This window comes from Trachemys scripta, chromosome 6 (genome assembly GCF_013100865.1).
Source record: "Trachemys scripta elegans isolate TJP31775 chromosome 6, CAS_Tse_1.0, whole genome shotgun sequence".
Lineage (NCBI taxonomy): Eukaryota > Metazoa > Chordata > Testudines > Emydidae > Trachemys > Trachemys scripta.
Genome location: NC_048303.1, coordinates 37,995,683 through 38,023,443, shown reverse-complemented (window position 1 = coordinate 38,023,443; position 27,761 = coordinate 37,995,683). Strand labels below are relative to the sequence as shown.

The 27,761-nt window shown below is 42.5% G+C and overlaps 1 protein-coding gene across 1 annotated transcript in view; it reads left to right on the top strand.

Moving 5' to 3' along the window:
* The window catches only part of ADAMTS6 (ADAM metallopeptidase with thrombospondin type 1 motif 6), a gene marked incomplete in the record, with an annotated part of 313,682 nt that overhangs the window by 246,950 nt on the left and 38,971 nt on the right, over positions 1 to 27,761 (top strand). The window contains 2 exon segments of the mRNA XM_034773659.1: positions 1,194 to 1,357; positions 2,982 to 3,120. Coding sequence (XP_034629550.1) covers positions 1,194 to 1,357; positions 2,982 to 3,120 — 303 coding nt within the window.

The following is a 27,761-nucleotide window of genomic DNA, read 5'->3' as shown; positions in this document are numbered from 1 at the left end:
TAAAGAAAAAATAAAATATCTGCCCTTGAATAGAATCTGCAAGACTACCCTTAACAAACTGATAGATTATAAAAAAGCTAATAATATTTTATTTGTTCATCAAAATAATTTTTTATTTCAAGCTGCTTTAAATATGATTGCAGTCTTCTGAAATTTCCATAACCTGTTGAATCAGAAATAGATATGCTACCTGCAGTGCTGTTTTCATCACATGCTATATTGACAATAGAAGCTTAACAAATTATATTGGAAAAAGTAATAGCTTACCAGTGTTTGGTTTTCTAAATTTTATAGTTTGATTAAACTATTGGTATTTATTACTAATTTCTTGCTGATATAAATGATTTTCAGTTATTTGATATTCATACAATTATTAAAATGTAAATATTCCATATAACCATAATAATGAACTGTGGTTGAATTTGTATGTTCGCTTGGAACAGCGTAGCCAACTGACTAGTTCTAGGACTCAATCTGAGAGCTGGTCACACTTTTGTGTTGTGATTTAATATATATTTATCTTCCATGCTACCTGACCTCAGAACAGAATCACTGAGAAATCATCTGGGAAATGTGCAGGGTTTTCTGATTTTGAACTTTATTGTCTTTCTGGGTACATGCTTCTAAAGCAGTATACCAAGGATCAAAGATAAGGAAGTAAGAACTGCTTGGGAAACAGCTTTGAAACTCAAACTGCCTCTTCCTTGCTCCTACACACACACACTTCTATTGTGCCCACAAGGTTTGCATGTCCCACACTCCAAAAGGCAGTTACCAACATTTTGTTCCACTGTAGTGTACATTGCGACTCATACATTTAAGAGGCAAATCTAATTTGCATATACTAGAGCAGATTGTAGGTTTCTGTAGTACAGAGTGCACAGCCTATTGATACAACAAATTCTAGCATGCACCACTGTATCTCGATCTTCATGGCCTGTTCTTGCTGATACCTGTAGTCTGCAGATCACACCTGCCTACTGGAGATGATAGCCGAAGTCAGTATTGTAGATCTCCATGGGCCACACTTCGGTCATTCTGCCAAAAGGAAAAGTAGGTTTTAAACTACTTTGAAACCAGTGATATAGAACTAAAGTACACATACTTCTGTCACATTAGTAGTTTCATTTGCAATGGCTTCTCTATTATAAATGCTGCTTCCAATTTTTAGGTGGCTTGTATTTTTTTTTAAGCTTTAAAATCTGAAGAGGATGACTACTATATTAATGGTGCCTGGACTATTGACTGGCCTAGAAAGTTTGATGTCTCTGGGACAGCTTTTCATTACAAGAGGCCAACAGAGGAACCTGAATCTTTGGAAGCTTTAGGCCCTACTTCAGAAAATCTCATAGTCATGGTAATGTTATAATGAATATATTTCTGAACTCAAACATGATTTTATGTTCCAAGTAAGAGAGGGCAATAAACTGAGTAAAATTGCATGGAAAAAGAGTAGGGCTTGCCTAGCTCTTGCACTTTGAGATTACCTCTCACTCACCTCTTTGTCTTCCCAAAACTGATGGGATAGCTATGGTGATAAAGAAGAGAGCTAACAACAAACTGTTGTATTGCCAGGAGATCTACAGAAAATATCAGTGAAAATCCCACATGCCTCAGGCCATAGGGGGTATCCCTTCTAGTTTCAATTGCTTCTTGGTCCTCACAGTAATGACAACATACACTGAAAACTGGATATATGGTGTGGTCATACCTATTGGGGTGTATGAAAGTGTAAGGCAAGTTATATGACAATTGCATTGGGCTGTATTGTTATGCCCTTATTCACAACAGGTAATGCCTTACTCCAGAAGTAGCCCTGTTGATTTCAGTGGGTCTAATTATGGTGTGAGATATCATGGTCTGGCCCATAGTATATTCCCTGACTGTGGACATACCTGGCCACGCTCCCAACAATGTGAAGCCCGTTTTGCCTGTTCTAGCTGTGGAGAGGCTAGAAGTGGTTATGTGGAGGGGAGGTGTCTAATGCATTAACTACTTTTCTCATCAACTCAGCACCAGTGACTTCCCTACTGAAGATTATCCACCATTTTTCTCTCTCACAGAGGGGAGCATATACCTCAAAGTAATTTATAACTGGAGGCATGATGGGGTGAGATATATCTCTGAGACTCATCCAGGCTGCTTTTGTTAACATGTACTGTAGATCTTAGCAGCAGCAATAAAAAAATGTCAGGTTGGGGATTCAGGGCTAGATTGCTTTGAAAGCACAGCACTGTATTGAGCAGGTGGCATGTGGAAGTACTATGCTACAGCAGGAACCACAAGGAGAATTATTGATGGTTTCACCTGGCGATCTGTGGTGTTGCACGTGCTGCAGGAGCTCTGCCAGTCTGTAAAAGGGACCAGTGTTCACTCTTCCCATATGCCCAGCCACACCACTGCCTGGTACTGTGGGAGTGGAGGAAATAGCTCCACCCTCGTGTATCTCTCTATTGGAAGCTAGTGCCATTACTGATGCCAGACTGGAGTATTATTCGTAATATTAATATTGTGGTAGTATGTAGAAGCCCTAACCAGGTAAGGGTCTTATTAGTTCCCCAGCCATGTTGTGGATAGTCCCAGCAAAAGAGCTCAATATGGGGGTTTGAAGATTGTTGCACACCTACACAGGGTCAGCCCAATAAAGTCCCTTAATATTATCTGGTCTTGACACCTCCTTGAAGTAATTTAACTTAATGAGGACCAGAAGATTAGAATTGTTAATATGTCAGAAACAAATTTTGCTGTTAAGAAAAAAAATTGAAAAAAAACAAAAACACCTTACACAATAGAAAAAATCTTTGTGTGCATGTTTTAAAAATTAGTCCAGATTTCTTTTGGGAATACCTGCAAGAACTATTGTGGCTTGCTTTATGACATTTCCCCCCTCTACAAGACATAACACTTACCTAGATTAAATTCGTTGTAGTTGCTCTCTGCTTGCATATTTTAATGGTATAACCAGTTGTTTTCAACTGCAGATTCTGCTACAGGAACAGAATTTGGGTATAAGATATAAATTCAATGTTCCCATCTCTCGTACTGGCAGTGGAGACAATGAAGTTGGTTTTGCATGGAATCACCTGCCTTGGTCAGAATGTTCTGCCACTTGTGCTGGAGGTAAGACACATATCAGGCAATCAAGCTGAAGGGTCAGTTGAATTACAAAATACACATTGCCTCATATTTGTTTAGGTAACTAATTGAAAACATTTATTTCAGGTCTGCTTCAAGCCTTAATTTAGTGAAAGAAAGTTTCTTTTGATTATCACATTGTATTTTGTTTATTTTCAACTTCATGTAATTTGTACAGATTTGTTGATTAAATACAGTACTTCTTGGCACAGTGAGTGTCTGTCGGCTGGTGCTTCTCCTGAGACTCTCTTGAAGCTGGCATGCTAGCTTTTCAAAGGAGCTTACTTGATAAAAGACATCTGAAGTTTTAAGTAAGGAAATAAACAAGACTCAGAAGGCAAATATAAGGTATCTGTAACAAAGGGAAGAGGGATGTAGTTCATATGATCTTAGGCAGGCCCTCCTATCCTCCAACCACCAAAGTTAAGGATGCAGACTGGCAACTTTTCAGTAGTAGATATTTCACTACTGGATGATACTTCCCAGCCCATAGCAGTATCTGAGATTCATTGGCTATTGGCAGTGGTGGGGGATTTGTGGGTTGTCCCATGTGAGTTCATCATGGGTGCCTTTTGCCCACAATTTACTGTATTCCTAATCCTCCTCCCTCTAGTGGCCACCAATGCAATTCTTAACCTCTGGCTGGGAAAGCAGGACAGTTGGCTTCCTTCAAAGCCAACACCATTGCTGCTGCATGGACTGGTGAGTAGAAGTGCTGTGTGAGCAGCATCTTTCTTCTCTCTGGAGACTAAATTCATCACCTCCACCACACACATCAATTTCAGAAGACAAGAGAATGAGAGTTTTAAATCCATTCCTGGCCCTTGGTAGTGCATGTCCCCATATCAAGGGAAATGCTTCATTTTAATTTAAGGGTGACTAATACTGGGAGGAGGGGGGAATTTTTTTTTAAATTGAACTCAAAGTACTTAAGTTCCTTTTCTTGCTTCTCAAGGTTTTTGTATTTAGAGCTTTCTCCCTCACAGTATCATTCTGCTAGATCCTGAGGTAGTTATTATTACTTGTTTATTGTTTACATTCCAACAGTATGCTCAGCATTGCACAGGACACAAAGAAAGATACAGATCGTTTCCTGTGGCGCTAACTAGAAAAATATTTGAGACAAAAATACACTGGGAGATCTAGAGGACGGTGCTAACTTAGTGTCTTTTTTGTTGTTTGTTTGGCATAGGGGTTTTTTTGTTGCATAATAGGTGAGTGACAGAATTTTTAGTGATCTGCATTAGCATTTGTGAGCCTTGTAAAAGAATTAAGTTTTAAGGAGGAAGTTCAAAGAAAGAGGTAGAATGCCTATCTCATTAGGATAGAAAGGCAGTGCCAAGCATTAGGCAAGTAATGGCAAATCCCAGGTTTGACGTAGTGAGTCAAATCCTGGCCCTACTGAAGTCATTGGCAAAACTACCATTGACTTCAGTAGGGCCAAGATTTCACTACAGAGTCTTTTGTCATGGAAATGATTGTAATGTCACAAATTCATTACTATATAGGAGCAAGAGATTGGCTGTGAAGGAGCAAATCTTTGTTTAATTAATGATGCTAAAATATTAGTATTTAATCTGTAAACAGTGTATGAAAAATTGAAAAGTAAATGAATTGATTATGAATTTAAAAGTTTACCTTAACACAAAAGTCCCTTTTAAAGTAGTTAATGGTGGCTAAAACCAGATTCTTCTCTCTCTCTCTTCTTTCTTTCAGTTTAATGTGAGAAAGTGCTGTAGTGACTGATTTTCTTTAAGGAAATGAGGGCTCTGTTCAGGGAATAATTGTTTCACTGTAGCTATAATTCATATAGAAACTATCTGCTTTTCCCGTGTGAATTGTTTTTTTATTGCAGTTTATGAAACACCTTTTGCTATATACCAACAGAAGACAGGGATACTCAATTCAAAAAAGTGGCTGGGTCAGGGAAAAAGAGAAGTGAGGGAAATATAGTAACTAGAAAAAATAGGCTAAAAAAAAAAGAAAATATGGAAAAATCCTAGAAAAACTATGTGGCTTTGGTTATTTTATAGAATTCATTGTCTTGTGCAACCTTAATTTGGCCTCGTTGTGTGTATTTGTTATAATATAGTCTTTAATTAACATGATCTTATGCTATTTTTTCCACAGGATTCTTGCCTCATTCAGTGTATAGGATGGATAGTGCTCAATTAACAATCAGCTATTCAATATTTTGTTTTATCCTCATTGTTCAGTGTGTGGCCCTAGGTCTTATTTACTGCACACTATTTAAACCCTGTTATGACGACCAAATTATAAATGTCCTCACAGGCTTTTCTATGGCACTCATCACTATGGTATGTGAGTGCTTCAAAAGCATGAATTAATATTCACAAAAACCCCATGAGGAAATGAGGAGGTATTATATCCATTTTAAAGATGGGGAGCTGAGGCACAGAGAGATTAAGGTCAAAAGTATCCTCTATTTTTGGGTGCCCAATTTGAGATACCTACGACCTGATTTTTCAGAGTACTTAGCATTATATAGCACTTTATATACTGAAGCACATGAATTTCAGTTGCCGTTGTGTGTGCTCAGAACTTCTGCAGTTCGGGCCCCAGGGTCTCATGTTGGGCACCCAGAAAATGAAAGACACACAATTGGTGACCACCTCTGACTTGCCCAGCATCACGTAGCAACTCTGTGGCAGAGGCAGGGATGGAATCCAATTCTCCAAGCCCGCATTTAACTGTCTTAATCACAAGACCCTTCTTTCTGTTCCAGAAATGAATCCTCTACCTAATTTACTCACACCTTTCAATCTCTGAATAAAGGAGGCAGGGGTCTTACAGACAACAGCCTGCTTTACAACACAACCCCAATTCATCCCCAGAGCAGATCCATCCTGTGTACTGAATGAGGCAGGGGTCCTGTGGAAAAAATAGCATGTGCTGCTATAATTAAAGACAGTATCATAATGGGTACATACAAGGGGGCTGAGTTATGGTTACACAAGCTTTTATTCCCTCCACATTTGAATCAGACAGCTTCCTCCATTACGTGGGTGCCAGCAGGGGATATCATTGGCAGCACAAGAGAGACAAGCTCCCTGGTCTCTGTTTCATTGCCTGGCCCTACCTTGGCCCAGAGCCCCAGTGGGGGGAGTGGAGAGGAGTGAATGTCAGGCCGGGGGGCCTCAGGGGAGGGGGTGGACAGGCGTGAGAGTGGGAGATATTTGGGGGAGGGAGCAAAGGTGGCAAAAGCTTAAAGCCATCTTTACACTCCTCCAAGTCTGGGAGTATAAATTAGAGTAGGGTGCTTTAATTTACACAAGCTGGTAACAGTCCCCTGTTGGCCATTACGTAGCCAAGGATTGCTGGAGCACAAGGCGCTCCTGCCACACCTCCAGTATGCCCTATATGCTAAAGCAGTAGTTTTCAACCTCTGGTCCGTGGACCCCTGGGGGTCCACAGACTACGTCTAAGATTTCCAAAGGAGTCTGCACCTCCCTTTGAAATTTTTTAGGGGTCCACAAATGAAAATAGATTGAAAACCATTGTGCTAAAGGGGCTGGTATAGAGCCGACTGTATGCCAGCCAGGAATTATCCCATGCCAAGGGAATCTCCAGATGCCTTATTAGGGTGGTTTTCCAGAATGGTACAAAGAACTCAGAGCTGGTCCTGAGGTTCTGACCTATGAAATGTGTATACTTAACACCTATCTTGCATAAATACTCCTAGGCAAAGGTTGCATGAATCGTTTAAAGTTAAACTGGATAAAACACTGAAGGATATACTGTAGGAAACAATCTTGGAATACCTCTTACAACTTTTTTATCTCTAATTTTCTGATTTTGCAAGATGAGAAAAAGTTAGCCAGGCTTAATACATTTCTTGCATTGCTTTTTGGTGGAAGGTAGTTCTTATGAGGTAATGTATTTTGATTGAAATAAGGCTGTTAAATGAAAAGTGTTGGAGGATATGATATTAAAAATATCTGTGTCCTCTGTCCTTTTTAAACAGAGATCCAAACTGTATACAGAGATCCAAACTGGCCTTTTTGTCATTTATCTAAAAGTTGTTCCTCTTTGAATTGCTGCTGTAGTCCAAAACACTTGTCTGCTCAGTGATATAGACAATGCTGCTGGTTAGAATAGATTACTTGGAGTTGAGAGTCCCAACTCAGTGTGTTTAACCTTGGCAAATAATGCAACCTTTCCATTAATTAGAGTGGGATGGCTAATTAATTAATGCTTATGTGCTGTGAGATTCTGGAACGAAATAGGTTAAGGATTATGAGTTTTCAAGGATCTTAGAATCCAAAAACCAGGATGCAAATGGCAAAAATTAGTGAATTAGAGGCTTTTCTGTTTATATTTATTCTAATATATATCATTAAAATGGCCCAGGTTCTATATGTGCTTTGATGTCATTCACCTTTTAGAAATTCCAGTCAAACCTTAGATAAAGGTGATTGTGTCTTCGTTATGATGGCCTCAGGTGTGGAACAAGCTCCTCTATGGCATCCATTTTAACCTATTCACTACACAGTTAAATAACATCTTTAAACATTTTTTTTCAAGTGTTTTGTTGGTTTCATATTTAGAATTTTTCTGTGTAGGATTCTGTTTATCTTCTTTGGGACTAGTCCTTCAAACACTTTCTTTGTTGGGCAGGAAGTGCATCCTCTTTACCCATGTTTGTCTGGTGCAGGAGTGACTGGATACACACATGAATTTTTGCAGCGGTTTTAAAAATTACCTCTATAATTCAGCTGCGTGCATGTTCTGATTTCCTAATTTACTCACTATACCTTTCGCAATATAGCCCTAACGGGTTAATCCAAACCCATAACAGTGAATTATTTCAAAGTTAAGACTCAGCTACCACATTTGTGGGACCTGTACATTATAAAAGATGTGTTAGAAGCTTTGTGTAAAACAGTAGGTAAGCACAAAATGACAAGTTGAAAATAGAGTTTCAGCCTTACCAAGACTCACTGGGATGGATTCTCATCTGGTGTAAATTGTCATTGTTCCATAGACCTGTGACGGTTTGCCCCAACTGAGGATCTGCTCCACCATGTTCTTTCTTTATTTTATGATAGTAAAAAGAGATAGTGTCGTATAAGTATCCAGGATACTTAGGCTTGGTCTACACTACAGACTTATGTCAGTATAACTGTGTCATTCAGTGATGTGGAAAATCCACACCCCTGAATGTTAATGACACTGTTATATTGACCAAACTCCTAGTGTAGACAGCACTATGTTGACAGGAGGGCTTCTCCCATTGATATAGCTACCACCTCTCAGGGAGGTGGAGTGCCTATGCCATCGAAGCACTTCTGTCAATGTAGGTAGTGTCTTCACTAAGTGCTACAGTGGTGCAGCAGCACCACTGCAGTGCTGTATGTAGACAAGCCCTTACATTCTGTTTTTTCCATAAAGAAACATCTGTTTCAATTTTAAATACTCACACTCCATTTATGTAGCCTTTGGCTGCAACTGCATTAACAATTCACTTATGCCTTCCACATATCTTTTCCACTTGGACTGTGTTTCCTACCTTTTCCTCACCCAGAGAGAGTCAAAATGTTGTGTCGTGCAAAGGAACTGACATTGACTAGTCAGCAACTTCTCTGTCAGCACCACACCTGCCAGGACACCTCTCAGCCATGCAGATTTTAACCCTGGGAAACAATAGAAACTCAAACAGTTCTTGGAATAAGAAGGAGAGGCAACATTTATCCTTGTCCCTTTTGATTTTTTTAGGGCTGAAGGCTACAGCATTCCATAGTTTTCCTGAAAATCGTTATTCACCAAGTCAATTGTTTTTAAATGTGCCCTTGTTTTAAGAGCAGAAACGTATAATATGTATTATCTGGAAAGATTCTCTCTTCTTTCCTAAAGAAAAATGTAAAGCATTTTTCTAATTTTTAACTTTTCTTCTATTATTTTTGCAAATCAGCAACAATCCCAATATGTATGCAAATATTTGAAACCCGTTAAAGAGATGAGATACAGTTAAGTAGTTTATAGAGCAGTGGAATGAAAATCCCAGATTATTTCAATACAATGCAATATGCAAATTGTAAATCTACTTATAATGAAACTCATCATATAGGTCCCAATTCACAAAAGTATCACTAGTCATGAGATAACTTAAGCACATACTTAACATTAATTATGTACTTAAGTCCCATTAAAGTCAGTGTTTCACTGTATCTGAGTCACTGAGATTTAAACACATGATTAGAGTTAAGCACGTGCTTAATGAGGCTAATGAAGAGTTTAGGCATAGTGACAGGGTGGCTAATGGGAATGAGGACAAACAGCTTAATGGGACTAAATCAGGGGACCTGGATAAACTCCATCCAAGAATATTAAAGGAACTGGCACATGAAATTGCAAGTCCAATAGCAAGGATTTTTAATGAATCTGTAAATTCAGGAGTCATACCATATGACTGGAAAATTGCTAATATAGTTCGTATTTTTAAGAAAGGGAAAAAAAGTGATCCAGGAATCTACAGGCCTGTTACTTTGACCTCATTGGTATGCAAGGTCTTGGAACAAATTTTGAAAGAGAAAGTAGTTAAGGACATAGAGGTTTAACGGTAATTGGAATAAAATACAACATGATTTTACAAAAGATAGATCGTGCCAGACAAACCAGATCTCTTTCTTTGAGAAGATAACTGATTTTTTAAACAAAGCAAATGCAGGAGATCTAATTTACCTGGATTTCAGTAAGATACAGATCCACATGGGAAATTATTAGTTAAATTGGAGAAGATGGGGATTAATATGAGAATTGCAAGGTGAATAAGGAATTGGTTAAAGGGGAGACGACAACAGGTCATATTGAAAGGTGAACTGTCAGGCTGGAGGGAGGTTACTAGTGGAGTTCCTCAGGGATCAGTCTTGGGACCAGTCTTATTTAACATTTTTATTACTGACCTTGGCACAAAAAGTGGGAGTGTGCTAATAAAATTTGCGGATGACACAAAGTTGGGAGGTATTGCCAATATGGAGGAGGACTGTAATATCATACAAGAAGATCTGGATGACTTTGTAAATTGGAGTAATAGAAATGGGATGAAATTTAACAGTGTAAAGTGCAAGGTCATGCATATAGGGACTAACAAGAATTTTTGCTATAATCTGGGGACATATCAGTTGGAAGTGGCAGAGGAGGAGAAAGAACTGGGTATATTGGGTGATCACAGGATGACTATGAAAAAGGCGAATGCAGTCCTAGGATGCATCAGGTGAGGTATTTCCAGTAGAGACAGGGAAGAGTTAGTACCATTATACAAGGCTCTGGTGAGACCTCATCTGGAATATTGTGTGCAATTCTGGTCTCCCATGTTTAAGAAAGATGAATTCAAACTGGAGGAGGTGCAGAGAAGGGTTACTACGATGATCCAAGGAATGGAAAACCTATCTTATGAAAGGAGACTCAAAGAGCTTGACTTGTTTAGCCTAACCAAAAGGCGGCTGAGGGGATTGCTGTCTATATATACATCAGAGGGATAAATACCAGGGAGAGAGAGGAGTTATTTAAGTTAAGCACCTATATGGAGACAAGAACAAATGGATATAAACTGGCCATCAACAAGTTAAGGCTTGAAATTAGGCAAAGGTTGATAACCATCAGAGGAGCAGAGATGCGGCACTTCCCCACTCCTCCCCCTCCCTCCCAGCACTTCACGCTTAGGACTTTCTGGGAGGGAGGGGTAGGAGCGGAGACACGGCACTTCCCCGCTCCTCTCCCTCCCTCCCAGTGCTTTGCGCTTAGGACTTTCTGGGAAGGAGGGGGAGGAGCAGAGACACGGCGCTTCCCCACTCCTCCCCCTCCCTCCCAGCGCTTCCCCCACTGCCAAACAGCTGTTTGGCAGCACTTAGGACTTTCTGGGAGGGAGGGGGAGGAGTGGGGAAGCGCCGTGTCTCCGCTCCTCCCCCTGCCTCCCAGAAAGTCCTAAGCACGAAGCACTGGGAGGGAGGGGGAGGAGCGGGGAAGCGCCGCATCTCTGCTCCTCCTCCTCCCTCCCAGAAAGTCCTAGGCACTGCCAAACAGCTGTTTTGAGGCACTTAGGACTTCCAGGGTAGGGGAAGAAGTGGGGATGCAGCATGCTCTGGAGTGGGGGTGGGAAGAGGTGGGCCTGGAGTGGAGCAGGGACAGGAAGAGGCAGGCCTGGAGCATTCCCGGCAAAGTCAGTGCCTGTTCTTCTCCAGGGAAGCTGCCATTGCTGCTGCGAAGGTGCTTCCTAGCGTCCTTGCCTGCAGTGGACTGTGTCTGTGTGGGGTAAGCCAGGGGCACTTCCCAACCACAGTACAGTACAGTACCGTACAGTATATAATGCCTTTTGTCTGCCCCAAAAAATTTCCTTGGAACCTAACCCCCCCGCATTTACATTAAATCTTATGGGAAAATTGGATTCGTTTAACATCGTTTCACTTAAAGTTGCATTTTTCAGGAACATAACTACAACGTTAAGTGAGGAGTTACTGTATAAATTCCTGAGGAATTCTTTATTTTTTTCCCTGGAAAATATTAACAGACATGGAATCAAATCTGAGATTTATTTTGCTATCCTCCTGAATTTAGCCAGAGACAGGGTTAGATGTACTTGCAAATATTTCCATTTGTGGTTGTGCACCCAGCACAATGAGGCCCTGTAAACTTGTAGGCAGATTTACCCCCTGGAGAAGTCCAAATAACATACAAACATATTAGGGAGGCACTCAGATACTATGGTAATGGGAGCCAGTTAAGTGTTTGAATTGATAGAGACAAAAATACAGGAGAACACTGGAGAACTGAACCACAGAATGTGGGGTATACAACTAGACAGTGCCAGTTTATATTTAGAGAGAAGAATAGAAGAGGATAGAACAGAGGGAACTGAGAGCATTCATCATCCAGAATGGGCTACGTGCGCTGAGCATTGGTTTTTATTTCAAGCATTTCTTTGCAGCTCACCACAAGCTCTTTTTTCATATGGCATATGAAATTTTTAGTCAACAAACTGTGATAAATAAATTGATTGTTGGCTGCTTTTCTTCATTGAATGACTGGTGCCCACTATGTTTTTATTCCATGCCCTCAGAAGAATTGAAAAATTGTCTCTGAACAAATAAAACATACATTTTCCTTGCTGAGGGCAAGTATGTTTGGCTGTGTGATGAATATCTTGTAATCTGATGAGAGAGCTCAAAAAGTACATCTGGGTTAACCAGCATGCAATAGTTTTAGTGATGCAAAATTCACCATGTATTGGTATTGGCATCTTTATAATTAACCATTGCAATTGCAAACCACAATTTTTGGGGGTTGCTCTTAAAAATAGATATAGCATCTACATTCCTGCAATTTTAATTTAAGAATAAAATGTGCCCTGTGTAATTTAAAATTTGGCCACTGAAAGTCATGCAGACTATTTGGAATTGAAATCCGCAAAACGTCTGCAAATCTCCAGGGAATATGGTCATTAAACTACTACAGTTTTGTTTTCTATTAGACTTGCACCGACCAGTTATGAGGACATTTTATGTCTTTTGTGACAAACTATAAATCTGTATATTTGAAAGCACAATGTTTCTGTCTAACTTGTTGTAATTATCCCCCTAAGGGTTTAAATGAACTTGTTTAGCAATGTTTTTTTAGATTATTTTAAGAGAAGTCATATACTCAGGGAAGAGTTGATAATTTAAAGAGATTCCTCGGGGCCCACAGAGCTAAACTAGACTTGTCTGTTGCTTAAGTTTACAATATTTCTAGCTTTCTTCCATTGTTTTTGTAGTTTAAAGTTAAAAGCTGAATTTTGTTTAACAGAGAGCAAATTTTAAATAGTACAGTAGTTAGGTGGCAATGCTTAAGAAAAGTCCCTAATCCATACCTTTATTCTTCATTCATAAAGTAAATTCTGTAGTACAAGGTGTTACAGAATAGCATATTTCAAACTGGATCAGCTTATGTTTTCACTAGCAAGTCTTCATCTGGGTCATCTGCTTGGAATGAATTAAAGAGTCTTCATTATGTGGACGGTGATGAGTGATGTCTTGTTTGGTTTATGAAACATTACCTATATAGGACTAAAGAACACTAATGGTATAAAAGTGAATTGAAAGCTGAGCACAATAAGGGTTTGTGTTTATAGTGTTTTAAAGTGCTTTTCTACTAAACAGTTCTTCAGAAATGAATTTCACATAGTTGCCAAGTTTTGGCTATACAGAGATGTATGTGATGCAGGAAGGAAATTTGGAGCAGATGATTGGTTTTCAGTGAGAATTAATATTAATATTTTTTTAAAAATAACTTTATTTAGTAAAACTGATAGTAATATGAGTTTACTATTAAAAAGTTTTCATGCTAGTTTTCAAAAATATTTTAAAATTACCTTTTAAAATGATGACATTTGTGAATAATGTCATCTGCACAACATCACCCTCTAACCTCGAGAACTAGGTAGGTTTGACATTGAAAGGACTGAATGATTAGTCACCATCTTTAAAGTGGTATGAAAAAAAGTGGGCAGGGGTCTGTCGTAATCTCAACCAAAATAATTTTTCATGCACTTGATACAGACAATTGGCAATTTTGTATGCATATATACATAAGAATCATATTCAGTTTTAGTTCATGAAACTATTATACCTCTGTGATGGGTTCCCTCTGGGGTGCCACTTGGAACTGGGATACCACTGAGCCCTCCTGTCCCACCAGCTTGGGTTTCCCTTACTCTGTGCTGCTGTGACAGGCTCTCAAGCCCCCTTCCAGCACACACACAGGTAGAAACACACCCGGCTGCAGCTATATTCACACAGATGCTGAGATCAGCTCTGTATGGGAGAGTTCGATTAAGGAATTGTCCAGCATTCAAGTACATACTCCCTCTGGAGTGTAAACCCAAAACTGTATCATCTTGCGCTGCACACAGAACTATATAGTGTAAGCTCATAAAATGTGCCCTCTCCCTCAATATGGTGAGAGATATGCAAGAGCTTTCTGCCCCAAGTATGAGTTTTACACTGGTTTTACAGACAAAACAAAACAAAATAAAGCAAGTTTATTAACTACAGAAGATAGATTTTAAGTAATTATAAATGATAGCAAACAGATCAAAGCATATTACCATAGTAAATAATCAAAAACCGCAAACTGAGCTTAACACACTAGGATATAAATTAGCAAATTCTCACCCTGAATGATAAACAGGCTGGCAGATTCTTAAGGCACAAGTTGTCTTGGCTTTCCTAGGTTTTCATACACAGGCTAAAAATCCTTCTAGCCTGGAACCATCACTTCCCACAGTTCAGTCTTTGTTCCTCAGGTGTTTCCAGGCATGTTGTTGTAGGCAGAGTGAGGACCCCCATGATGTCATTTTCCCCCTTCTATATCTTCTCCCCACTTGTTGGAAAGCTCTTTTGCTGTGACCTGGGTCAAACAGTTCCCATTGTGTAGTGCTATCTCTGAGAGGTTTCTATTGTACACAGTTCCTGGGATAATCCTTGTGCTTGTGTCCATTTCCTCAATAAGCCATTAACATTGTTTGACCCTTTTACTGTCATACCTGAAAGGCTGCTTACGGGTGTTTTCAACCTCATGACATGTTTCAGTAACACATACATAGCCAAACTTCGTAACTTCACATACAGTCCAATGAGATATTACTGTCTAGACTTTTAGAATGACACCTCACAAGGCATACTTTGTATAAAGCATATCCAAATTACATGACAGTGGTGAATATTGGGGTGTCATCTATTTACTGTTTGTTGTTATTAAATGAAGCAAAAGGCCTCATAAAAATCAATAAAATAAAATATATCCTGTGAGTTTAAGGAATCAAGTTCTGGGAGGTTCAGTGAGATTCAGTGGGATTGGGGGGGTCTCTCTGGGATTTAGGGCAGCAGTGACATTTGGTGGGGTTTAGGGTCCCCAGGGTTTAAGATGTCTGGGATCTGAGTAGGTATCTCTAGGATCTGGGGTCTCTCTGGGTGGCAGAGAATGCAATGACATTCAATGGAGTTGGGGGTTTCTCTGGGACCTGGGGGTACAGTGACTGAGTGGGGTTTGGGGTCTGTCTGGGAGGCACAGTGAGACCTTGGGGCTGGAGAAAGGGGTAATCCCATCCCTGCTTCTCTTCACCTCAGTCCAACCTGGATGGCCCAACCCAGGATCCTGTCCCTAAAAGGTGCTCTGAAGCCAGCAGGGAAGAGTTATTGCCTCCTGTGGCTCATCATGTACTTTCCACAGCCTTTAGGCAGCGGGGCCAGGATTGAAGGTCTCTCTAGTGATAGAGGTAGGAGGGTGCAGTGTGATTCAGTGGTGCTAGAGGTCTCTCGGGGATCACCCTGCTCTGTTTACTGCCTTGCCAGTGGTGGAGATGCACCCTCACCCTGCCCTCTGCCAGAAGGTGGGAGGATGCTGCTAGGCCTGACTGTCTGTCTGTTTGTGAGCTGGGAGTAAAGAAGTAAACAGAGCCAGGTGGGGTGGTGGCAGAGTCCTTCCCCTGCAAGTATGATAGACAGGCAGATGGGCCAATGATTGGATGGTGCCTGTGTCCATGGAGGAACAAAGCCCTGAACTAAGAGAAGCAGAAGCCCAAGGAGTTGTAGATGCAGCAGCTTTGGTAAAAGATCTTCACCCCTCAACCTGGCTCATTCTTAAAAAAAAATTTCCTGAGTCTGTGAACTCTTGTGCCTCCCCCACGAAACTTTAATCACTGATTGGATGTCATCCACAGCTAATGAGCACCATGGTGCACAAATTCTGTGTTAACAAATAACTCAGCAAGAAAGAGGACTATTAGCATTAGTGCTTGCGTTGGTGTTATGAAACATGAGGCTCCCTATGAGGGAGTTAAGTGGAGTGCAGGAGAAGTGCTCCTTCTGCTCAGGTGAGAGTCTTGGGAGATTTAATTTCAATTATGCATCTCTGTTGTTTGTATGTTGTATTTTAATGATTTAATGTTTTAGTTAGAAAATACTGAGATTTCAAGTGAATCATTTTGCTTGCAGCTGAGCCCTTCAAACCTCAAGACCTTTTACTTAACTGACAGGAATTGAGAGAGTGAGAGTTGAGGAGATTACCCTAATAATCATTTTCTTCCATCTCTCTTATGATAGTTGAGATTTCTTGATCCCTATAAAATGGTAAGAATCATATATGCGGACGTGAAAAAGGCTAACACAATCCTGGGATTATTATCATTATACAAGGACTGGTGAGACCTCATCTGGAATACTGTGTGTGTGCAGTTCTATGTTTAAGAAAGATGAATTCAAAGTGGAAGTAGGGCAGAGAAGGGGATCAGAGGAATGGAGAATCTACTTTACGAGAGGAGACTTAAGGAGCTTGGCTTGTTTAGCCTAACCAAATGAAGGCTGAGGGGAGATATGATGCTCTCTATAAATACATCAAAGGGATAAACACCAGGGAGGGAGAGGAGTTTTTTAAGCAAAGGGCCAGTGTTGGCACAAGAACAAATGGATATAAACTGGCTATCAAGAAGTTTAGGCTTGAAATTAGACAAAGGTTTCTAACCGTCAGGGAAATGAAGATCTGGAATAGCCTTACAAGGAGAATATTGGGGACAAAAAAACCTAACTTGTTTTAAGACTGAGCTTGATAAATTTATGAAGGGGATGAGATTGCCTGCAAGGGAATATGGCCCCATCCTCATCTGCTACAAGCAAATATCTCCCAGGCCAGAGATGGGACACTAGATGGGCAGGGCTCTGAGTTACTACAGAGAATTCTTTCCCAGGTGTCTGACTGGAGGGTCTCACTCAATGCTCAGGGTCTAATTTATTGCCATATTTGAGGTTGGGAAGGAATTTTCTGCCAGGTCAGATTGGCAGAGACCCTGGGGAGTTTTCACCCTTCTCTGCAGGATGGGTCATTTGCTAATTTAAATCATGATTTGAAAACTTCATTAATTCAGATAGAGATTATGAGTGTATTACAGGAGTGGGTGGGTGAGGTTCTGTGGCCTGCAATGTGCAGAAGGTCAGACTAGATGATCACGATGGCCCCTTCTGGCCTTAAAGTCTATGTATGAGCAGTAGCTGTAGGAGCACTCTTGTTATTGTTATTATAGTTTTCTGGAGAATTAGATATAAGTTCTTCAGTACTAGAATGATGGAGTTGAAAACCAAAAAGCTGGGGTTTAAGAGATACTTGTCATGCCTAGCTGTATTCTTGGCATCAGACACATAAGCTAGATCTCTGGTATGCTTGCACAATGGTCATTCACCATCAAAATATTCAATTTGCTCTACTCTCACAATGCAAGCAAAGAAAGAGAGACAGAACAGGCTTCAGATAATTTTACTCCAAGAAGCTTTGTTAATGAAGTCTTCTGGAACCAAGCAACTGCAGGTTTTGGATATGCCTCCTACACCAGCATTGGTTTTGAATGTGTCTGGAATGAAGAGAGTTAAGTCCTCCTCTTTGATGCCGAGCATCAAGGGAAGGATCCAAAGAGTAAGACTACTCAAGCTACTATGGGGTTGACCTCTGTTACTAGAGCCAATCCACCAGAAAATGATTGGACTGGTACGGTGAGTAGAAGTGTCATTTGTGTCGGCCTCTTCTTCAAGAGCCAAACCATGAGAAAAAGACCCATCTAATCCACTGATCTTCAAGGAACAGAATTGGGCAAAAACTCTTGTGGTAGAGTCAGAAAACATTCCTCTAATCCAATTGTTGAGTATCTGGATGAGTCGGTTCCAAAGGAAGAGTAAAGAGCCTGCTTCACATACTCAAATATCAGACTAGTATGCATCTACAGTCATAGAAGGGGATGAGATTGCCTGCAAGAGAATATGGCCCCAGTCTGATTCTGTGGGTGCTCCAGGGCTGGATCATCCATGGGGAAAAAATGGTGTGTGCTGAGTGCCCACAGGCAGCCCCCCTATCAATGCATCTCCCTCCCCCCAGCACCTCCCACCCACCGGCGGCCCTGCCAATTAGCGTCTCCCTCTCCCTCCCAGCGCCTACCGCCTGATGCGGATCAGCTGTTTCGTGACGTCAGGAGGCTCTAGGGGGGAGGGGGAGGAGCAAGGGCGCAGCGCGCTTGGGGGAGGGAGTGGAGCAGGGGCAGGAAGAGGCGGAGTGGAGCGGGGGGTGGGAAGGGGTGGAGTGGAGGTAGAGTCTGGGCGGAGCTGTGGGGGAGCACCCCCCAGCAGATTAGACTCTTGGCGCCTATGTCTACAGTCTGGTACCAAGCTGGCTTCCCAGCCAGTAGTGGTTACGGCACAAATTCACCAATCAGATCCATTTCTATCACGGTTGGTAATGAATCCTTGTGTGTCACTGGAACAGGAATCAGAGAGTTTATTAGCAAATTCAAATAGATTCAAATAGATAGTCCTTCAGGGATGAGAAGGTGAGTTGAAGAAGTTAGGATTTCTCCAATACCTTCACCACCTAAGACTCCATCAGGATCCCTGGATAAGAGTTTTTCTCCAATCTCTTTAATTCAACCTAGACAATTGATCTCAGAACTGAGAATGGGCCCTTATCGATAGCTGGACCTGGAAAAGTGATTTTACAAGCAGACTCAGTCACAGGATCCATATGCTCACAGATATTTTCAACTAGAACTGAATGTGGCGTTTTGTCTAGATTGGCAGTTTCCACCTTGGTTTAGGTGGGCTCATGCTCCTGAGCATTACTCCTCAGTATGGTAATAGACCTTCTCTGACTCTGCACCAAGAGGGCATTCATCAGAGCTGAAGAATTTGTATCGGCAAATAATGGGTAAAAAATTGCATCATTTTTAAATACTTTCCATGAAGAAGATAGGAAACTAGCAAATGCTCTTTTGGTGGAAGGGCAGAGTGGTGCTAAGCATGAGTTAAGGGCAGCATTGGATTCTTCAGATGGAGCTATAGCCTAAGCCATATCTTTAAGACACCAGGCCTGGTTGAGATCAGTGGGTCTCTCCTGAGACAAGGATGAGAATTTAACATCTTCTGTTTGAGGGAGATGGTCTGTTCAGTATAAAGACAGATGAGGTCCAAGAGAAAATGAATCATAGAATATCAGGGTTGGAAGGGACCTCAGGAGGTCATCTAGTCCAACCCCCTGCTCAAAGCAGGACCAATCCCCAGATGGATTTTTACCCTAGTTCCCTAAATGGACCCCTCAAGAATTGAACTTACAACCCTGGGTTTAGTAGGCTAATGCTCAAATCACTGAGCTATCCCTCCTCTCTGAATGTAAGCACCACTGCTGGATCTTTAGGTATTTTTCAGACAACTTAGAGATCATCTGTTCCACTATTTCGATAGCTGAGACAGTACCTGCCTTCTTCGTTGGCTTCTTACTTCTAAGAACATAAGAATTGCCAAACTGGGTCAGATCAAAGGTCCATCTAGCCCAGTATCCTGTCTTCTGACAGTGGCCAATGCCAGGTGCTTCGGATGGAATGAACTAGGGTGACCAGATAGCAAGTGTGAAAAATTGAGACAGGAGGTGGGGAGTAACAGGAGCCTATATAAGAAAAAGCCCCAAATATCAGGACTGTCCCTATAAAATCGAGACATCTGGTCACCCTAGAATGAACAGAACATGTAATCATCAAGTAATCCATCCCCTGTCGCCCATTCCCAGCTTCTGGCAAACAGAGGCTAGGGACACCATCCCTGCCCATCCTGGCTAATAGCTATTGATGGACCTATCCTCCATGAATTTATCTAGTTCTTTTTTGACCCCTGTTGTAGTCTTGGCCTTCACAACATCCAGAATTTCACAGGTTGTGTGAAGAAATACTTCCTTTTGTTCTGCCAAAGAAGGAATTATTAACTGCCTCAATGTCACTGTGAACAACAGCAACAACATCAGCAGAAGAAGGTCATTTAAACCTTGTAATAAAAAGAAGTCTGTGACTTCAACACATTCTGTGCCTAATTCAGGGTCGCAGATTTGCCATAAGGTCAGAGAGCTGTATACCATTCCCGTTAAACACTTCTCCTCCGTTTCGGGACCATGTATCCCACTTTTATCACCAATGGCAATCAATAACTTTGGACAGGTGGATTCTAGATATTATCAGTTATTTAATACAGTTCTAGGCCCTTTCTCCTCCCAACCCCTCTCCCATCGGCCTTCTCAGGGATACAGCTCAAAAGAACTTGCTGATTGCCAAAGTTCTTTCTCTTTTAGAGTTGGGAACAATAGAGGAGGTACCTCATGAGTACACAGGGAGGGGGTTTCATTTGTGTTGTTTTCTGATTCTGAAAAAAATGGGGGCCTTCACTTCATCTTGGATCTCAGAAAATTAAATATGTTTATAAAAAAGTTCAATTTCTGCATGTTATCTCTAATTTCTGTAATCCCTTCTCTTTTGCCTAAGGATTGGTTTGCAGCTCTGGATTTGAAAGATTCTTATTTCCATATTTCAAACAAGCCAGGTCATTAGAAATACCTGTGTTTTATGGTAGGAGAGGACCATTTCCAGTACAGGGTCCTCCCTTTTGGCCTGTCAACTGCACTGATAGTGTTTACAAAATGTCTTTTAGTAGTAGCAACATATCTCAGAAAACAAGGAATATTTGTGTAGCCTTACCTAGACAATTGGTTAATAAAGCCATTATCAGTGGAAAAGATCCTGATAGGTATAAGTCAGATGTTTACTTTTTGCCAGTCTAATGTTATATATAAATTGGGAAAAATCACTCCTGAGTCCAATGAGAGAATTGTAAGTCAGGCCTTTCCTCCATAAGGTCGTCCATACTCCTGCTCTTGAGGTCTCTAAAACAGATGGTATTCTTTTTTCTAAGGTTAATGGGTCTTCTAATATCAACCATGTCAGTTACTCCATACGTTCGTCTTTAGATGAGAGCTGCAACACTATAATTGAGAAAGTACAAACTGGGGTGGACAATATGCATTGAAAACTAATAATTTCACAGCAGGTATTATCTGCACTCTGGTGGTGGACACAGGGTCAAAATGTGATGAAGGGAATACCATTAAATCTCCCTGTGCCATCCAGAATAGTTACCTCAGATGCCTCCACTCTGGGATAGATGCCCTAAAATCTGAATGGTTACATGGATTGCTTTGAAATTTGATGTATCTCATGGGGACATGGGATAGCATTAGTGATCCAAATTTGGGGTAATTTGACCAAGGTGTTTCTGAGTTACGTGTCTCCCCAAAACAGTTTCCTTTTGCTATCTTTTACTGTTAAACTGAGAGAATCACAGACCTCAATGAGACTGATGGCTATGCACTCATCCTTCAATTAACATAACTAAGCATAAGATAATTTAGGGTTACCGTACGTCCGGTTTTTCCTGGACATGTCCGGCTTTTTGGTAATCAAACCCCTGTCCGGGGGGAATTTCCAAAAAGCTGAACATGTCCGGGAAAAATACTCCCTGGCTTACCTTAGAGCGGGCGCCGGGGGCTGCTGTGCTCCCTGACTCCTGGGCTCTGTAAGAGCCGAGCTGCCCGAGCGCTACCAGCTTCGCGCAGCCCCCATGCCTCTGGACCCTGCGCCCCCAGCCGGGCACTTCCCCTCCCGGGCTCTGGGGGCACAGGGTCCAGAGGCATGGGGGCTGCCCGAAGCCAGTAGCGCGCGGGCAGCTCGGCGCTTACAGAGCCCAGGAATTCAGGGAGTACAGCAGCCGCCAGAGCCCGGAAGGGGAAGTGCCCGGCCTGGGGCACAGGGTCCGGAGGCATGGGGGCTGCCCGAAGCCCGAGCGCTACCGGCTTCACGGTTTGCTGGGCAGCCTCCAGACCCTGCGTCCCCAGCTGGGCGCTTCCCCTCCCGGGCTCCAGCTGCGTTGGGGAAGTGCTGGCTGGGGGCGCAGGGTCTGGGGGCTGCCCGGCAAACCATGAAGCCAGTAGTGCTCGGGCAGCCCTTTTCGCATGGCTGGGAGGGAGGAGAGGGAATGCGGGACGCTCAGGGGAGGGGGCGGAGTTAGGGCAGGGACTTTGGGGAAGTGGCGGAGTTGGGGCGGGTCCGGGGGTGGGAAAGGGGCAGGACCAGGGCCCCGTGGAGTGTCCTCTTTTTTTATTTTTTAAATATGGTAACCCTAGATAATTACAATCCTCCATTTAAGACAAAGGAGTTTTGGACTGAGAGGTTGGAGATTTCTACAATTTGTGAGGCTTGGGTGGCAATTTTATTTTGGGGGGAAAGTACTCAATCTTTGGAGAAAAGAATTAGACATGTGGATGCTTCCTGGAGGGGAGTAGCATTTGGGGCCAGAGGATGGGAGGAATAGCTGGAGAGAGGTTAGTGACTGCAACAAGGCAATGGGAAGGAGGATAAATGGGAATGGGTGGGAGGGGAGGGAAGATAGGTTGGTGGCTCAGGTGAGGAAGGTGTGAGGTTAGAGGGAGTATATGGGTAGGACACTGGGAAGCATAGGCGCTGACTCCGTGGGTGCTCTGGGGCTGGAGCACCCACGGGGAAAAATTAGTGGGTGCTCTGCACCCACCAGCAGCCAAGATCCCTGCCCTGACCCACCTCACCTCACCTCCTCCTCCGCCTCCTCCCCTGAGCATGCTGTGTCCCTGCTCCTCCGCTCACCTCCTAGTGCTTGTTGCCACCAATAAAAAGCTGTAGCAAGCTCCGGGATGGATAGGGAAGGAGCTGGAATGTGGCATGCTCAGGGGAGGAGGCAGGGAAGAGTCGGACCAGGGTGGGGATGTAGGGAAGGAGTCAGAACATGGGCAGTGAGGGGGCGGAGTTGGGGTGGGGACTTTGGGGAAGGGGTTGGAATGGGGGTGGGAGGGAGTGGGGCGGGGTGGAGTCAGGGTGGGGCCTGGGGCAGAGGGGGGGTCGAGCACCCACCGGCGCCAGTAGAAGTTGGCGCCTATGCTGGGAAGGGGGTCGTGGAAGTGAGGAGTAGGGAGACTGGGGAGAAAAGGGGTGGGGCACCTCTTAGCCCAACATTCTCCCTTCCTGTTTGTGCCAAGATCTGGGGAGTCCCTTGCCCCTGCAGAGAGTCTGAGTCCCCCATCCTGCCTCCACATATGAGCTGGCATATGGGGGCCTAGCCCCTCTGGAGGTGTCTAAGCCCCTCTTGCTACTCCCCATGTGTGTGCCAGGATCAGTGCCCATCTACTCCCCTTCCTTCCCCCCCGTTGTGTGAGCTGGGTTTCTGGAGAAGGGCTTGCCCTTTGAGGAAGCCCTGAGGCCCTTCCCTGCCCCCCATATGATCCAGAATATGAGGAATTCCTGATCTTGTGGGTGGGGAGCTAAGAACAGACATACTTCATACATATCACAGGATCTAAAGTACTCAGGATGGTGATGGGAACACCCAAGTGAATGGAGCAGTTCACACATCTCAGAGCTATTGTTTCTGGTTTTATTCATCTCCATGGGGTGTTCTCATTCAGATGATAACACCCCATTGAGATGAACGGGCCACTTCACTTCTTTCAGAGCCTCTTTTGCGTAAGATGGATGTGCAGGGAAACCCTTTTCCTCCTTCATCTCTCTGTCCTTCCCATTTAAAGGATGATATTCTAAATGCGCTAAAATTCACATGCTTGCGGGGCTTTTCTTGAAATTTGCTATGCATTGTCGGGGTGCAGAGAAGGGCTAGTGAGCTAAATTTGCAAAAACAACAAGGAGTCCGGTGGCACCTTAAAGACTAACAGATTTATTTGGGCATAAGATGCATCTGAAGAAGTGAGGTTTTTTACCCACGAAAGCTTATGCCCAAATAAATCTGTTAGTCTTTAAGGTGCCACTGGACTCCTTGTTGTTTTTGTGGATACAGACTAACACAGCTACTCCCTGATACTTGAGATAAATTTGGTGTCATTTGAGCCAGGGGTTCTGAAGACAAGCTCAAAAAAAAAAAAAAGGCCATTTATCAAAAAGTTTCTAGGTGGGTTTTTTTTTTTAAACCGAATTAGAGTTCAAACTATTGCTGCAATGCAGGCTGAAATGGTCTCAATCAGTTAATTTTTACCCAAGGTAGTGCATGGCACCCACTAAATCTTTGGAGGACCCAAATTGTGAATGGTAATTAAGAACATATTCACTTCCTTGCTTGTGTAGGTGTGCAGTCTGAAAGGATTATAGTGCACATGCACCAATAAAGAAAAAACGTTGAGAGGGTTTCTGTGCAATCACTTCATGCATGCATGGATAGTTTGAGTGAATGTGCTGATGCTGTTGCCCCTGGTGAAAAAGCCACCACTGATTTTTCTAATCCGAACCTTTGTACACCTGTGCAATAAAGATTTAATATCTCATTTTGCTTAATATAACATGTTTTTATTTTATGAGGAGGTTTACTATGAACACAGCAGAATAGTCAGCAGCCAATCTAATGAATATTTTTGTTATAGTAGGTAAGAAGATCCAGGGCCAGATAACTTTGTATGTGGGGGTGGGAATGGGGGGACAGAGAGAGGGGTTGCAGCTGTGGAGAGGGTGGGAAGCAATAGTGGGTGGTAGCCAAGCCTTTTTTGAGAAAATCTGTATTTTACTAGCCTGGGAGGGAGGTGGATGCAAGTGGCTGTTTCCTGATCTTGCAGCAGACTTATGTGATGTTTTCAAAGACAGAATGCAGAGGTTTGGATCTGACAGAGCAGGCACCTCAACCACTAAAGGGAAAGAAATGTGTGTGCTGCTAGGGTTGCCATCGTGTGAATTCTGGGTGATTCCTGGATCACAAGGTTGCAGAAGCTTGTGGGAGAGCAAGCAGTACACTGTGACAAAGGGATTGTTGACTGCAGTCTGATTTGGGTGGAGAGATTTTGCACACTGTGCAGCATCTAACCAATGACTTGAGTGATCTACTGGACATTGTGGTGATTCATGGTGGTGGAAATAATCTGAGCCTTTTTCCTGGTGTGCACATAGAATGATAGAGATTTAGGACTGGAAAAGACCTAGAGAGGTCATTGTGTGTTTACCCCACACAAAGCCTGAATAAATAAAAAGGGTCAATTAACTCTGGGACAGGTGGCACCTGGAGGAGAGTCAAGGCTGATAAGCTCTGATCTACGATGAAGGGTAAGGGGCAGGCTAAGCTGCTATAAAATCAGGAAATAGAGAGTAAGAAGACAGTGACCGCAGGACTTCTGTACTGCAGTTGTCTGGCTTAGAGAGGGAAAAGAGGAAACCAGTGGAGATTAGAAGCCCAGGGATCCAGGCCCTTCATGGAGGGCATACCCAGAGGAGGCTGAAGAAGGAACCTGATAGCAGTGAGGCAGGCAGCAGCCCAGGGAAACAGCAGCAAGATTTGGGACAATGAAGACCTTGGCTGCTGGTGTAGCTTCCCTGGGCTGGAATCTGGAGAAGTGGGTGGGCCCACGTTCCCCTACCATCCACTGGGGAAGTGGCACAGACTAGGCTATGGAGCAGAGGGACTGCCTGAGACAGTTTGTCCAGTTGGACTTTGATACTGCCCTGGAAGAGGAAAAGTATAGTGACCCGGCCAGAGGGTTAAGTCACAAAGAAGGTGCACCCGCATGATGAAGAAGGAGTAACCTGACCCCAAAGAGAGAGACTGAGACCATGGGGTGATAAACCAAAGCAGGGGGTGTCAGATTGATTGTGAGCTAATCCCCAAATGAGCCAGAAGGAGGCACCACAGAAGTGGGTAACAAACCCCATGATAGTCACCTAGTCCAGTCCCCTGCTCTGAGGGAGGACTAAATATTATATAGACCATCCCTGATAGGTGTTTGGAAGTTTTTAAAAACAGGTTAGACAGTGACGAGATTTCACAACCTCCCTAGGTAACTTGTTCTTGTGCTTAACTATCTTTACAGTTAGGAAGCTTTTCTCTAATGTCTAACTTAAATCTCCCTTGCCGCAATTTAAGCCCATTGCTTCTTGTCCTATCCTCAGTGGATAAGGAGAAGAATTTATCACCCTTCTCTTTATAACAACCTTTTATATACATGAAGACTGTTATCATGTCTCCCCTTAGTCTTCTCTTCTCCAGACTATACAAACCCATTTTTTTCAATTTTCCCTCATAGATCATGTTTTCTAGACCTTTAATAATTTTTGTTGCTCTCTTCTGGACTTTCTCCAATTTGTCCACATCTGTCCTGAAGTGTGATGCCCAGAACTTCACACGGGACTCCAGCTGAGGCCTTATCAATGCACAGCAGAGTGGAAGAATTATTTCTCATGTCTCACTTGCACTTGTTCCAATGTATCCCAGAATGATGTTTGCTTTTTTTCAACACTATTACATTGTTGATTCATATTTAGCTTGTGATCCACTATAACCCCCAGATCTTTTTTTGCAGTTTTCCTTCCTAAATAGTCATTTCCCATTTTTAATTTGTGCAATTGATTATTCCTTCCTAAGTGTAATACAGTACATTGCATTTCTCTTTATTGCATTTCATCCTATTTATTTCAGACCATTTCTCCAGTTTGTCAGATCACTTTTGAATTCTAATACTGTCTTCCAAAGCGCTTGCAACCCCTCCCAATTCGGTATTGTCTTCAAATTTTAAAAGTATATCCTCTGTGCTATTATCCAAATCATTTATGAAGATATTGAATAGAACCAAACCCAGGAGAGATCCAGGCTGGACCCCACTCAGCTGACTGTGAACCATTGATAACTACCCTCTGAGTACACTTTCACAACCAGTTGTGAACCCTCTTTATAGTAGATTTGTTTAAGCTATATTTCCCTAGTTAGCTTATGAGAATATCATGTGACACAGTATCAAAAGCCCTCACTAAAGTCGAGAGATATCACATCTACTGCTTCTCCCCCTCCCCAAAATGTGTTAACCTGTCAAAGAAGGAGATTAGGTTGGTATGACATGATTTGCTCTTGACAAATCCATGTTGACTGTTACTTACCTTATTGTCTTCTAAGTGCTTACAAATTGATTGTTTGTTTGATTATTTCTTCCACTATCTTTCCAGGTACCAAAGTTAAGCTGACCACTCTATAATTCCCTGGGTTGTCCTTATTCCCCTTTGAATAGATAGGTAATATAGTTGCTCTTTTCAGTTCTCTGGGAGCTCTCCCATCCTCCATAAGCTCTGAAAGAAAATTGCTAATGGCTCAGAGATCTCTTCATCCTGTTCCTTAAGTATTCTAAGATATCTTTCATCAGGCCATACTGACTGGAAGACATCTAACTCGTCTAAGTAATTCTTAACTTGTTCTTTCCCTATTTTAGCCTCCAATCCTACCCCGTTTACATAGATGTTCGCTACGTTACCTTTTTGGTGAAAACTAAAACAAAAAGGGTACTTAATACTTCAGCCATTGCTGCGTTTTCCATATCTCATACAATGTATGAGAGCAGATTTGGACCACATTGTAGATTTGTGTCCAGTTTTCTCTGAATTGGCTGGGGTGGGGGAGGGGATAGTCCTGGGGAGAGGGAGGGAGGAAGGAATGGAGCAAGCGAATGAGTTCTATGGGAATCTCTTTTGTATCTAACTCTAACCAAGATATACAATAATGGTGTGTATAAAGGTTTTTTCTTCCGCTTGGCATCCATCTTTGAAACCTTGTGGTGGATGTGGGGGTGGAGAGTGGGCTTGGGGAGAGGTAGGGAGTGAGGTCTGTGGGAATCTCTTGTGTACCACCCTCAACCCAGGCTAAACACACCCCTTAGCCTGAGATATCCTCCTCCATAACAATAATGTTATTGGTCATAACCCGGAAATCCTGCCCTAACAA